The sequence below is a fragment of the Ciconia boyciana genome, chromosome 7, assembly GCF_034638445.1.
Source record: "Ciconia boyciana chromosome 7, ASM3463844v1, whole genome shotgun sequence".
NCBI classification, from domain to species: domain Eukaryota; kingdom Metazoa; phylum Chordata; class Aves; order Ciconiiformes; family Ciconiidae; genus Ciconia; species Ciconia boyciana.
In genome coordinates this window covers 17602711-17617496 of record NC_132940.1, presented here as the reverse complement: position 1 = coordinate 17617496, position 14786 = coordinate 17602711, and the positions used below count along the sequence as shown (strand labels likewise).

The following is a 14786-nucleotide window of genomic DNA, read 5'->3' as shown; positions in this document are numbered from 1 at the left end:
AGCATTTTCCCTAAGAAGTGCTATCTGTTGCTTTATAATAAACTTCTTAATACTACACATCCTTTATACATCAGACCGTTTTCTCCCTCTATTTGCAGATAGAAGCCCTGCTAAGATGGACTTTTTCTTCATCATAAGTTGCATGGCCAGCTCCTAGAAACTGAGCTACTAGCTATATTACAAATCTCTTACTGTGACCCCAGGAAGATAAACATATACTGGGGCCTTTGTATCCCTTCGGCCTTTTTGCACAGCCAACCAGGTTGTATCAAGCACAGTTAATTTCAGCAGGGCTTCTGAGGAAATGGAAGTCTGCCACTACCAGCCATTTTACAGAACTGAAGTCCCTGCAAGACCTTTCAAAACTGTTCTGATAAACACATCACAATTTTTTAAGTGTGGTATACCTACACAACTGCCTTTCCCCAACCTTAAATATTTACAATCTGTGTAAGGCAGATACTTGGGCTGCCCTCAAAAATTTGTACCGAGAGTCTTTTAAAGAGTTTGTCTCTTCTGTAGGAACATCAGCCAACTGAGAGGCAAACCTGGCAGAGACTCAAAACTATCCATGTAGGTCTAAAGAATTCACATTAAAAAAAGTGATAAGAGGATGAAAAATCCATGGAATCCATGGAAATCAACCATGTAAATACCTGTCCGGTACAGTTCTGTAGCACCCCTGAAGAACCGGGGCAAAGCTGCCTCCAATAACATGATAAAGTCTTCAAGCTCTTCGGTAACTCCCACTAGGAAGTATTCATTAATCAGATTGTATTTGGCTTGTTCCAAAGCCCATCTGCTTCCCACATTCCTAAAATGACAGAGAACAATTACAGCAAGTTCTGATGTCAGCCAACAATCCTTGGTCCCTAGATGGAGATTACTTCATAACAGGACATTTGTATAGGAAAGGCAAGACTCATTTCAAGTTATAACCATTCCTAACTTCATTTCCCTTTCCAGTTTCTCTCATCTGTGTTCTTATCTAAAAATTTGACTCCTCTAGTTGACTAATATCTCCATCCACAAAAAACCCCATGTATGTATATTGATACTGCCTCTATTAATGCAATTTTTGGAGGATTTACATTTTCTCAATGTCAATGCTAAGTCTCCACTTTCACATTAGATACCAGAAATGGTTCTAGTAAGAACACACCTTCCCTTTTGCATCCTACAAGCATAATTCTGAACTAGAAAGTCATTGCACTTAATGGGAGGACTTCCCTACTGAACGTCAGATAGAAATTAAACTGACATTTTTCCCTCCTTTTTATAGCTCTAGACAGGGTGAAAAGATAGGTTGAGAGTTCTTTCTTTCTTTGCTTCTCCACCTGGCCCAGGTGTAGATTGGTCTGACCAACAGCCACTGAAAGAGGAGCTCCCAAGTGGCCATTTACTTTGCTTACGCTTGGATGAACAGTACCTTTGACAAATAATTGCCCTTGATTTCACTCAGAATCCTTCAAATCGTCTATGTCCTTTTTTTTTTTTTTTTAGTTTGCTAAAGAGTTTTTTAAAGTCTGTGCCGTTGTTATAAAACATGCTGCATTGACAGATGGACACTATCTGTTTTTGTTTCGGTTTCTAGTAAGTAGCATTGACTACTGGATGTCTGGTTCAAGAAGATAAATTTATCCTGATTTCAATTATTTAACTCTCCCCAGAAACTCTAGGAGCTTGAACAAAATATCTCCATTCAGAAAGACAGATATTGTAGCCTGACATAAGAGAAAAATGTCAAGACTCCAAATCTACAAAAATTATTTTTAAAATTGAAAACATCTGTTTTCCTTCATAGCACTGCTGATACAGTAACCTAACATATTGCTTGTTTAAAGAACTGCACGACTGTTTCACTAAAATGGATCTTCAAAAGAAAATACATTACTAAAGTACTTGCTGCTTCACTCTGTCCAGTCCCACACACTTTCCCCAGCTGTGCCATATATTCAAATTTGTTAAGTGTAGATTTCAGCGCTGATATACTCGACTAGCAACTTAAGCTACATTCATCTCCTTACCAGCATTCGGAGCTGTGGCCACAGAAGAATGGAATTTGAAGCCAAAGTTTCTCTGGAGCACAGTCTGAACCTCCAGCTGCCACACATTCATCAAAGGTCTGGAACAAAGACAAAATTGAGCTGAGCTTTAAAATCTAGTAGATGTATCAAACATCTCAACCTGGTTAGTTGCTAAATGTAGTGAGGACAGAAAAACACAAGATATGATGTGAAAGAAAAACAAAAGTGGTTTTTTTCAAGTCTTGCTTTCACAGTGTTATTAGGAGGACCTATTTGTCTCATTTAGGTAGTATTTGGACAGTCTTATGATTAGAACTAATGAACAATTTGATCTTACCTGATATTTTTGATATACCTTTGATATAACCTTGATAAAGGCTATATGTCAAAACAAGCAAAAACAGTCAATAAGTGTTTGTATCATTATTTTTCCCTTATTAAAAAAGTCACTAAAGACACAGCGTCAAATGCTATCAGGATTTGTGTGATTCTGGAACAGCTGGATCTTTATACCATAGAACACTGTGCATTTTGTGTTTTAGATTAAACAATGTTCTATTACATTTTAAATATTATGACTAATAACTGCCATTACAGAGGCCAATTTGGTTTTGGCAATCCGAAGAAGTGAAAGCAAGTTGTTCACTGCATAACACAATGTTCCATACAACATGGCTCTACATGGATAGACAGCTGTAGCAACACAGTTTCAACTGCAGTAACACAGTTACAATAAGAACACCATTAGCATTGGAAAGAATTTGTAAATATTTTACCCAGTCACCAAAAAGTATTTGTTATAGTTCTAATCAAGATATAAGCCACGTATCTAGGATAGATTTTTTAAAAAATTATTTAATAACAAATAAGTGATCACATAGGCAACTTTTTAGACTGTTTCTTCTGTATAACTACAAGTTTCTGTTCAAAACAACTTGTAAAAATACATTTGCATAATTATTCAGTGTTAGAACAAGGACAACGTCCTTTGCTTCTATTTTGAGGTGAAGTTCCTGAGATAATCTGAAAAACTTACTGATACCAGGCCATAGCAGGGATTAACCTGTGGTGTCTTGGTTCACATTGCACTTTGAGTTTAGAATAGCTTGTGCATGTCACATATCACAGATAAAAATGCAGCTTAACTAGAAAAACAAGTCATTGTTGGTATGCTTTCTCTAGCATAGTTCTCTGGAGAAATTCTGCACTGATCTATCATGAGTACTTTATAACATCAACATTACCTAGGAACTAAATTGTTTAAATGTACCTCCTAACTTACAAATGTATATACTAAATATGAACTGGCATCTGTCAAAAGAAAGACTTCTTTGCTGATACATGCAGGTTATTTTATAGTTAATATGCAAAAGCAAGCAAGTAATTTTCTAAGTGAGGTGAAAGAGGACAGGCCTCCTTCTCCACTTCCTCTTACATACTTACCCTGACTACTCCATCCAGAGATTTTATTATAAGAAACACTTGTCTTTACAGACTCTGTTCTTGGAGCCAAGCTATCTATAACTCTGGAAGCACATGGATATAGAAAGAAAATGAATGAAGAACTCCTCCATATAAATGCTGTGGTATGGACTGAGAGGGGGTGAGGGTGTAAAGTACATTGAGATTCCTTTCCACTTAATAAAGGAACAACTGACTTCCATTAGAAAGATTGCATTTTTGACCTTCCCTACTTTTCATTTGAAGAGCTCTTAGTGAATCTACTATAACACAGATTAGAATAGATATCAGTGTTATAGACACTGCAACTGGGTCAATCCATTGTTGAGCTTACTGAATTTTATATCTAATGTATGTAAAACTGACACCATCTATATATGTACAGTTTTCTTGGAAACACCATGGAAACATAGTATTACCTGATTTAAATGAAAGAAACCTTAAAACTTGGCATAGCAAATCAATTTCACTTCAAATGAACTAGAGATGCTTACAGGACAAGTTAAATCTGTATGGCAACAACTAAGTCTCAGACCTAAATAAAGTGGTATGATAGTGACACAATGATAAAAAAAGCATCTTTAATAGAAAACCATAAAATTATTTATGCAATGCATTACAAACATTATAAATAGGAATGCATTTCAACGTCTTCCAACAAATCAGAGCTTACAGTGCAGACTACCAAGCAGTAGCATTAGGGATTTTGGCTTAATGTTTCCCAGTGACTAACAAGGCTGTTGGGATTAGAATTCAAAACTAAAACAACACTGTTAAATTTCACTCTTTTTAATAAGTATTAAGTCCTATAAACAGCTTGGACTCGGTAGCATGCTCAGCTTTCCAATTAATTGATCTCCACCAGCAAGGAATTCTACTGGCCAAACCATGCTCCTCATGAAAAGGAACACAGTAGGCTACAAAATATGAGATCCTCTCTCTCTTTTTAAAAATGCCTTTATGATACCATATCACCAAATCATCTCTGTAGCCAGTTCTATGAAGATACATTTTTAAAGCTTAATTTCAGTTTGTTCTGCTTGAAGCTTTTCTCCACCTATGCTGTAGGATGCCTGGATAAACTGACGTGCAGTAGCAGAAGATGGCGCCAAACCCTAAATAACAGAGGAGCAGTTAGTTATCAACTGGAAAGAAAAGAGGAATGGTCTGTTCCCAGTATTTAAATAACATTGTTTGGATGGGGGGAGCACACAAAATGATTAGCTGCATTTATTAGTTGTTACAGTGTTTATAGACTAAGCTGTATTCAGTGTGATTTTTGCTTAGTTATTTTTTCAATGTCTCTTGGTATTCGAACAGTGCTACACTAAATTGTCAACATTACAGAGAAATTTCATCAATTTAAGAAAATATTGCCACTGAAATTTTAATAAGTGTTTGGCTCTGTGAAGTAAAAAAACCCCTTATATTTAATAAAAGCTTCCACACTGTTCTAACTATAGTTTTATAAACTATATTCATATACTTAATACCCTACTTTTCTTCCTGATTTAAGAAAACTCCAAAGCAACATGCTCCAACAAATGTCTTACTGCAAATCATGACAGCAGATGTATAAATTCTTTCTGGAATAAATATATTATAGAGCCTAAATGATGTTGCCATTCTGAAACTGTATTGGTAATCAAGGTTCGAATATGCTAACCTGAACTATTCCTATAGCCACCTAAGACAGATGGAGGAAATACAGAAATGTATGATTCATATGCCATAGTTTTCAAGCAGACTCTTTATACAATTCCATTGAAATATTTACATTAAAAAAATCCAACAACTGGGTTGCTAATTATAAAAAAAGTAAACATCAAAGCCAAAGCATCAGCAGTTCTACAGCTTTTGGTAAAAAACGTATCTCTCAGTCTTCAACAATAAGAGATATCGATTTCTTACATAGGAGGAGAAGCTTAACTTGATACTTACAACTCTGAATACCTGAAAACAGTTTTTCATTTTATTTAATTTTTTTTTTACAAACTGCAACATAAATTGAATTTAGAAGGTTACAAAGAACATACTTAATGTTACACTCTGGTCCAGTGCGGACATGAAGGGGAAAATATAACTTACAAAGCCACCACCATCACCAAGGCTGATACAAGACCTATTCAGATTTTACCAGGACATTTTTAAAAATTGTTTTCATATTGACTTTAGTAAGAACAACAGAGAAAATAAAGTGTACTTTACCTTTTTATCCCCCTGTTTTCGCCTCCGTAGCCCTGGTCTGTAATCATCTCCAAAGCGCAGAAAGTAATAATAAGAAACTAGTCGTTCTATAGGATCTCTTATGACATTTATGTAAATTGGTTTCTTTTTAACACCAAATCTAAAGTAAAAGAGGAAAAAATGTCTTTTAAAGGCCAAATCAAAGCTTGTCATCTAATACTTAAAAGCCTGTCTCTATTGATACAACTGAAATCTATATACAGAGAAGATGATGGTGAGAGGAAGTTTAATGATCACTTCCTCTCATTCTCATATCCAGTGCATTATGTGGATGTAAAAGTCAGTTCAATTTCAGTTTTCCTAGGATTGTGATTTTAGGTTTTTTTTATTAGAGAAACAAACAAAACTGAAATATTCTCACACAATAGATACTAACAATGTTTATACAACCATCCGGACTCAAGAAATGCTTCAATTAGCCCAGCAGCCACATACGTGTTTACAGTAAGTACAAGGAAGTTTGATATTGAGCTCTTGCCCTCCTGAGCTGGGCCATGCAATGCTGCAAGTGCTGCTCCTGCCAGGTGTCCAGCCGTCAGAGACATGAACTCTAACAGAAGGAAGACAGAGCTCAGAGCCCATCCATTACCTGGGTTGAATCCACATGGCTATGCTTATTAAATATAAGCCTAAGATAGTATCTGTAACCATATTAACTTCTCTATCTCAAGATACAGTATTTTTCCTTAGACATTTACCCTAAGCTAATTTTGATTTACTGTGGTACAAACAGGAAGCTTGATGAAATGAGGTGGGAAGCTCATGGGACACACGAGAAAGATTTCAACCACTGAAACTGTTTTGTGCAAATGCTACCTTTCAATGATCTACATCCAAGACAGCTTTTACGATACATTTCTCGGTTTTATTTGCTTTTCCATTTGAGACATTACTGTGGCAAATAAATATGGTATCCAAACATTAAAGAGGTTATATAACAATGGAAATTGCAAGTGTGTCAAGTGCCCTGAAGTAAAGCTAGGAGCTGGAAAATTCTCTTCTGTTCCCATGCAAACTGGGAAAGTGTTCTGCATTGACAGAGGGCCATTCAAGCCTCCTAGCTTGGCTAAAACAGAGAGTGCTCGCAGTTTTAAGATGCAGTACCATTATTGTTAAAGTGGTACTCTGTAAATTATGATACCAGATACTGCTCATATTAGGAATCTTAAGTTGAAAAGCTGAAGAACAGAAACATAAAATAAGCAGCAGAAAAGAGGAAGTTAAAAAAAATAACAAACAAACAAAGAAACCCAAAACCCAACAGTTAAAAGGCATTACTTCAGCAAAAGACCAGAACTACAGATACTGAAATTGTTAAAGGCTACAGAAAGAGCAATTGATTCTTCAGATGTTGCCAGCAGAGTACCAATGAATCAGACTGTAGCAGTTAAAGGCAGCATTGCTGATATCTGTCTTTACACCAGCTCTTACTCCCCAAAGTCCACAAAAATAGGAGTGTGTGACTGTTTCAACCATTTTGATGCGAAGTCCTGACTTTGCACTGCACCCTCTTTCAGGTCCACTGAAGTGCCTCAGACATGCACGTGTGTCCCTTTCTACAGACTCTACTGCAAGTGCTGTAGAAGGCTGTAACAAGCCATTTTGATATAGTAGCAGCCTCAACCAATAATATGTATCTGTGGGTTAAATGAAGGCGTCAAAGCCCTTGGAAATGTTTGTGCTGGATTGTACATTCATATGGATTTGCACATGGCCTCGCAAAACTAGCTTCAGTTATGACAGCATAAGCCACTTATTTTTGTAACTTTATTAATGATACTGATTTGGCAACTGTATTGTCAAATAACTTTTTTCCCAACTGTTTACCAGAGAAAATAGGGAATAAGGGTGGATCAGAAATTTTTAAAAAAGAGGGGAAAAAAAATTAAACTTTTATTACTGTAATTTCTACATGGATGGGTTATGATAACCTGTCCTCAATACTGTAAGACATCGATTGAATCCAGTACTTTAAGCTTCAGCATAATTTAAGAGGTACTTCTGATATTTGACAGCTGACCAAGTCTGATGTCTGCGTATAAGCAGGCATAGACTTTTCCAAAATACTTCACACTTCTCAACTACAAGAATGTTCACTACAAGAACATGCCTCACAGCCTTAAAAGTGTGGGCCTTGCCAAGCACAACCAGAGTATTCAAGATATTATTTTAATAATGAAACCCAAAGTATGAGAAAGCAAGCTGTTGTGGGAAAAAAATAAACCATTTAGGTGAAAGGATAACAAACAACAAACACAAGGATAACACAGTCCTGGAGGGAAGACACAGATGAAAGAAATCTGTGAAATTGCTTAGATGCTTTCTAGATACAAAATAATTATTTTAGTTTAAAAAGTTCCAGTCTCTGAAAATGTTTTCAGCTTTATGAATTGATTAATGTATAAAATAACATTCACCTTTGCTGTTCCAAAAAGCTGTTATTCAGTTCAAGGGTTTATTAATGTTGCAGCATTTTAACTTTAAAAAGGCAGAAAGGAAGCTGATGAAATTTGATACATTTTATTTTATCGATTGATTTGCACTTAAGACTTCTTGTCTATTACTTTTTGTAAACTTTAAGCTTTTACTTGGTGGCATTGGTAATTTCCAGCTACTACTGTAGCTTTTAGCATTTTCTATTATATAATATATTGTACTGGAAATCCACTTCCCCTTCCCATTTTTTGTAATAAAAAGATAGAATTAAAAATCAGTGTACACAACAGAATGAATAATTAAAAGCACTGACTAAACAAAATAAATTCTTACATACAAAAACCTCATTTCATTAAATAAATGTTTTAATACACAGAAATAGAACATTACTGAGGATTGACCAGCAGCAAGAGGTAAAAGTAGTGGTTACTGTTGTTTCTGCAGTCAAATATGCTGAGATCTGAAAAATCCACTTTCAATTTGAAACCATTTTCTGCATGCTGCAAGTGCAAGACGAAGCACTGCCTAGTAAGCATCTTAAGCAAAACTGACTTGCCAGTTCAAGGTGAGGTTTCACAAGACTGAGCTATTGAGGATTAATGCTTTAGAACCAGAAGCAAAAATAAGACAAGACAAGAAACACATGGAAGCAGGAATACAGATATGAACCTGAACCTTTGAAGTCACTGGGAGGATTTTTACCTCATTTTCTTTTAAATTAATATTAGAAGTAGCAGGATTTAACTCCACAAGAATTATTTCAATGCTTTTTACAGCAAGTCAAATTACTATAGGCCAGAAAACTGCTTTAAAATATAACCTTTAAGATTTTGATAAACTGTAAAGGGATACTCTGATAGAGAAGAACTACACAGCTTAAGAGGCAAGTGGTATTACTTGTTAGATGAAACATATTTGAGAACAGGTGTGCTGGTTTTGGCTGGGATGGAGTTAATTTTCTACATAGTAGCTAGTATGGGGCTATGGTTTGCATTTGTGCTGGAAGCAGTGTTGATAACACAGGGATGTTTTCGTTCCTGCTGAGCAGCGCTTACACAGAGTCAAGGCCTTTCTGCTTCTCACCCCACCCCACCAGCGAGCAGGCTGGGGGGGCACAAGAAGCTGGGAGGGGACACAGCTGGGACCGCTGAGCCCAACTGACCAAAGGGCTGTTCCATACCATAGGTCGTCATGCTCAGCATAGAAAGCTGGGGAAGAAGGAAGGGGTGGACATTTGGAGTGATGGCGTTTGTCTTCCCAAGTAACCCTTAGGCGTGATGGAGCCCTGCTTTCCTGGAGATGGCTGAACACCTGCCTGCCCATGGGAAGCAGTGAGTGAATGAATTCCTTGTTTTGCTTTGTTTGCGTGCACGGCTTTTGCTTTACCTATTAAACTGCCTTTATCTCAACCCATGAGTTTTCTCACTTTTACTCTTCCGATTCTCTCCCCCATCCCACCAGAGTGAGCAAGTGGCTGCGTGGTGCTGAGTTGCTGGCTGGGGTTAAACCACAACAACAGGTATCTTAAACTTCCCAGAATGGGAAGCCAATCCTAAGACAGAACAGCCAGTGTTCCAGAGAAAAGCCAGGATTTTCAGTATAACAAGCTTGTAGTTCAGACAAGTAATACTAATCCTAGCATATAAATAGTTTTGAAATGAGACTCAGCTACATTTTATCATGCAAAAAGACAAGAGAGAACTGTGAAAATCAAAACCAAATATTGCTCATCATAGGAATTTCAGTGTGTGAATTTTTCAGAACTGCAGTTGTTAGACTTTCATCACTAGAGGGCACTAATATCCCAGCTGGAGCCAAGCAACTGAAACGACTATGCTACTCAACAGATAAATCCAAGGGTAACATACTTTGCAAAGTCCAAATAAGATACATGTCCATGGTAAAATCCTGGTTTCATTTCCTTCCAGGAAGTCACATTCTTCACAAATCGGACCTGTAAGAGTAGACAGGAGAAAGTGTTTCTGTACAGCTGGAACACATTAAGCTTCCCCATACATGGTGTTTTCTGGTTTGTAAGTAATATCTCATAATGCATTAGAAAAAAAGTCTATTTTGAATATTACCAAAGAATTTGCGCCAGCTAAAATAGACTTTTCTGCAAGCATACATATGACTTATTTTAGATCATCATAATTTAATGATCAGAATCTAAACAAAAGCAGAAAACAGCAATCAGAAGGGCAATTCAAAGAAAGCTACCACAAAAACATTAGCAAGACAAACATTTAAGTTTTTGTCAGTCTATTTTATTTGTAATTTGAAAGGAATGCGGAATTCCCTCAGCAATAAGTAGAAATGCAAGTACACCTTTGATGGAATTGTCTGATCTCTATTTAGTCCCTCAAGTAAACGTGTACCAGATTTACAAGCATGTTCTTGGACCTATTTTATTGGGGCATAAGAAAAAAATCTGATGGTCCATTTTTGCTTCCCCAACCCAGAATGCAGTGCATGAGTAATCCAGAAATTTTATACGTGTATACAGTGTAAATTAGATCTATAGTTTACCATTTTGAATAGTTACCTTAAGCCTAACATTTCAGTGAAACTTCCATGTTAAAGCATGAAGTAGCCCTTAAACAAGGTCTGATAAAGCAGTTATTGTCAAACTTCACAAAAATAGGAAAAACTTTACATTTCAAAGATAAAAACAAAATAAGATACACACCCCAAACCAGAAAGTATGATCAAATTAAGTGGGACACGCAAATCCTGATATAGCTTGGCTTTATTAGATGAACAGAGTATTTTAACATCAAAGCATTTAACTCTGAAAGTTACTTCAAAACTAATGAATTGAATAATAAAGAAAAGGCGATAAATTTGTACTGCCTGAGCTGTCTGACAATGATATGCCATTTCTGAAGCTAGAAGCTGAGAATTAGAAGACAGCGTTCCCTGCACATCTACAGTATCTTTTCTGTTATACAGTGATATAGATAACCATGAAGATACTGAGGTGATATAAGAGAGTCAAAAAAGGAAAGTTTGAGAGCTCAAGACAACACACTAACATTCTGTAAAGTCTAATGGATTTAGAGTGTCCTGAAACATGATATTTATTATTTATTATAATCAACCAATTGAGGATTTTAAGAGGAAAGACTGGCCTGCTGCTGTTTCTTCAAATGTGCAAAACTTGCAATCTGGGATTTAAGAGGTTGATAAACTTTACTTATTTCTTCAAACACTGGCTCTTGGACTCTCACGTAAAAGAAACAGATACTACGTTTTAATAACAGGCAGCATTCATTTTTTCAGCATGTAAGTTTCACAGTCTGTGGATTTCACAATTTAAACCATAGATTGCACAAGAAAATTGTGGCAAATTTGGCTGAAAAGCACTGCACAATGTTATATGATGGTGTTTCATAAACTGCATTGGCTTTCTGTCTGGTTTTGTCCACAGCACAACCTGATAATATATCTATGAGACTTTGAATCCAGTTGAACTATCTTTACTGCTACTGAAACAAACCACACTTTCGTTGACTGTACCTTTCAAAGATTAATGACAAGATATTTTCAGCGGAGAGCCGCAGCTATGGATATTTCTATACCTGGGAAAGAAGTTTCCGAAATGCAAAGGATGTATTATCCTCCCTTCCCTCACCCCCAAACCCCAAAATGTCACGGTTGGTTGATACAACTCTGCAACTAAACCAGTTATGCTATGTGCTGTGTGTAGTGCAGCATGCATATGAAAGTGTACATTTCAGTTACGTTTCCATGAACAAGCTTTCTGATGCACCAGCTAGATTTCAGTTTCTAATAGACTAGGACTAGACACAGGGAAAGATTAAGTGCAAAATCCCAAGGGTCAGTTCTGTCTTAGATCCCCATGCCACAATCTGGCATCAAACCTCAGATGCTCCAGTAACAGTTAAAAAAATCCTTTACTGTCTTTGTCTTACAATGTCGTTGTCTGCTAAGGAAATAATTTTTATGAACATAGGATGGATGTTCTAGCCTTTTATTAACTTAAACACCAGGCAAACTAAGAGAAGGCTAGGAAGGTTTTATAAGACAGCTGTGACATTTACCTCTGCCTTAAGATGGACCAGCAACATGCTGTGCCCCTGAGAATTTAAGTTTTTAACACCTATAACTAGCCTGCAGGCAAGAGATTATTCCTCCCCCCCCCGCCAGTTTGCAGCATTCCAAAAATCAGAATTGTTCCAGGTCACAGACAGCCTAATGAGTCTGGATTCACATATTTTAGGGCAGATTAATATTGCTTGCTGCTTCATACTGTTAAATAGGATCAAATTTACCTTTCTTTTCAGGGCTTAGCAGATAGTGGAGCTTTCAAGAGACTGAGCAAGCTTCTCCATCTGAACCCAACTGAATAAAATTTGAGGTTACTTTAAAAGTTCAGATAGACGTGAATGGAATTCCTGTGAAGTTGTTTCATGGCGCTTTTATATAATCAGCTACAAAGTTGCTTCACAGCCTTTAGTAAGTGAGAAATCAGCTGAGCTTCACTGAATTAAAAAGCCAGATCAAACGTACTCTGGGGGCGTAAGATGTCCTGAAAGGTAAGTTAAATACATTCAGTTTCTAGGACGATAAGAATTTAAAACAAGTCCCAGTGAACCAAAAGGAAAAAGGAAAAAAAAACAAAAAAAAACCCCCAGCGTACTTGGTCTGCGCAAAAAGCCCTGGGAAATCTGTGCGTGCAAACCAAAGTGATGTCGTAAGCTGTCAAGTCTGTCAACTCTGTCCACTAACTGCTTCTACCAATCCCTCTTCTCTACAGTCTGAACACACACATACACACCCTCTGCCCCCAAAAGGTGGTATGGTCGTTACCCTGTGGCCTAATATCACATGGACTTTTGGATGCCAAAAAAGCCTCAGCTTTTCATGTCATTACATTCTAGTTTTGTTGTCAAGTACTGAATAACTGACTTAAAATTACAAATAACTGGGGGGATGAATATCACACACCCAGCCTGGTGAGGACACATGAGGATTTTCCATTTGAACTAGAAAAAAGGGCTCTCAAGTAAGACCGAAGACCAGTATAGTGTCCCCATTAAAGGAAATCGCAGATTCAGATTTAAAGACCAAGCATGATGGGATGACTCAATCAGAATCCTTCTGCAGGAAGGCACTGGTAGCTTAGCTATCCGAATTGTCATACAAGCTAATAACTTACAGTTAGCTCTAAATCAGAGGGTCAGGAACGCTGGAAACAGGCTAGCAGCACACCTTTGGCTGCATGCCATGAGAAATCACAAGCAAGCTCAAGGCAAGGCCAGCTGAGAAGCAATTTTGTGAGATGGTGAAAAGGCAGAGTTCACCAGTTCAGCCGCACTACAGCCAGGATACCTGCCTTGCAGGAACACTTCTTTCTCAGAAGGAAAAATACAATTGGCACATGTACAGCAGTGGACACTAGTACTCACTAGGCCATCTAACTCCAAGAGAAAAATTCTTAAATGTTCAGGAGCACATGACAGTACTTCCACTTCTAACAGAGTCACTGCAGCCTTTTACTTGTTCCACTTCTGACAGCCATTGAAACCTTCACCAGCAGAGGAAGGAAGTACTACTAAAGTCAGTATGAGTGTGCTATCCTCTGAGAGGCCACTGTTTTAGAATACATTTGGAAGCAAGATTGTGTATTTTCAGGTTGTTTTTTTGAGAAAAATGGAGAGAGAAACTGTGGGAGAAAAAAGGAGGAGGAACAGAAAACAGCAAGCTGCAGTAGTGAAGCGCTGGATAATTGTACCATGGCTTTTCTATGCTCACAACAGTACAGAGAACATGTTCTCATAACCCTTCTTCTAATAATATATCAATAATACATGCTGCAAGATAGAACAGTAATTTCATTTTAAATGTTTTAGATTACAATTTCACCATGTAACAAAAAAGCTAAAGTTTGTATGGCTGGTATGCCATCCAACTAGCCATAATACAGACATACTTGTATGGACAAAAAGTATCAGTACTGCAACATGCAAGCAACAAATAAAATCCAACCAAACAGCTACTTTAATTTAATGAAAGCAAGTGTTTTTGTTACAGACCACGCAGGTCAGAAATGCAACGTGGGCAACATGGCACCGCTTGCTGCAAGGAAAAGGCCCAACCTCTGGAAAGAGGGGCAGTTCCCAGGATCCTGCTGTCAGAGAAGCTGCAAAAGAAAGGAGGGCTGCTGGGACAAGTTCCATCTGAAACTAAAATAGATGTGTTAGGGACTCTTATCGAATTATCTCAGATCAGATACAGATTATATTTGGAGTGGACTTTAAATAGTTGGGTTGGTTGGTTTTTTTCCAGATTGCATTCAAGAAGTAAAGGTTTCACATATGGGCAGAAAACTTAAAATCTGTTACAGAACTAGAATAGTTTGGAAAAAGTACAGCAGAAATAGTGTGTAACAGAGGGCTTACTAATTTACATCAGGCCCAAGACAATCTTCACCTTGCTTAGGGAGGTTTGTTTTAGCAAACAGTATCACTGATAAAATATTTTTGCCTCTATGATGTATTTACGTATTTTACAACTGGTGCATATACCCCTAATGCACTCAAGTCAGCTATACTGATGAAGGCGGCACGTGAATATTTCATGCACATCCAA

At 37.2% G+C, this 14786-nt stretch overlaps 1 protein-coding gene across 1 annotated transcript in view; it reads right to left on the bottom strand.

The window, feature by feature from the left end:
- The window catches only part of HS2ST1 (heparan sulfate 2-O-sulfotransferase 1), an 85384-nt gene that overhangs the window by 6182 nt on the left and 64416 nt on the right, over positions 1-14786 (bottom strand). Inside the window, exons 3-6 of the mRNA XM_072867422.1 lie at positions 10040-10125; positions 5697-5835; positions 2028-2125; positions 657-814 (exon numbers count right to left, since the gene is read on the bottom strand). Of these exons, the coding sequence (XP_072723523.1) occupies positions 657-814; positions 2028-2125; positions 5697-5835; positions 10040-10125 (481 nt within the window). The remainder of the gene's footprint in view (positions 1-656; positions 815-2027; positions 2126-5696; positions 5836-10039; positions 10126-14786) is intronic.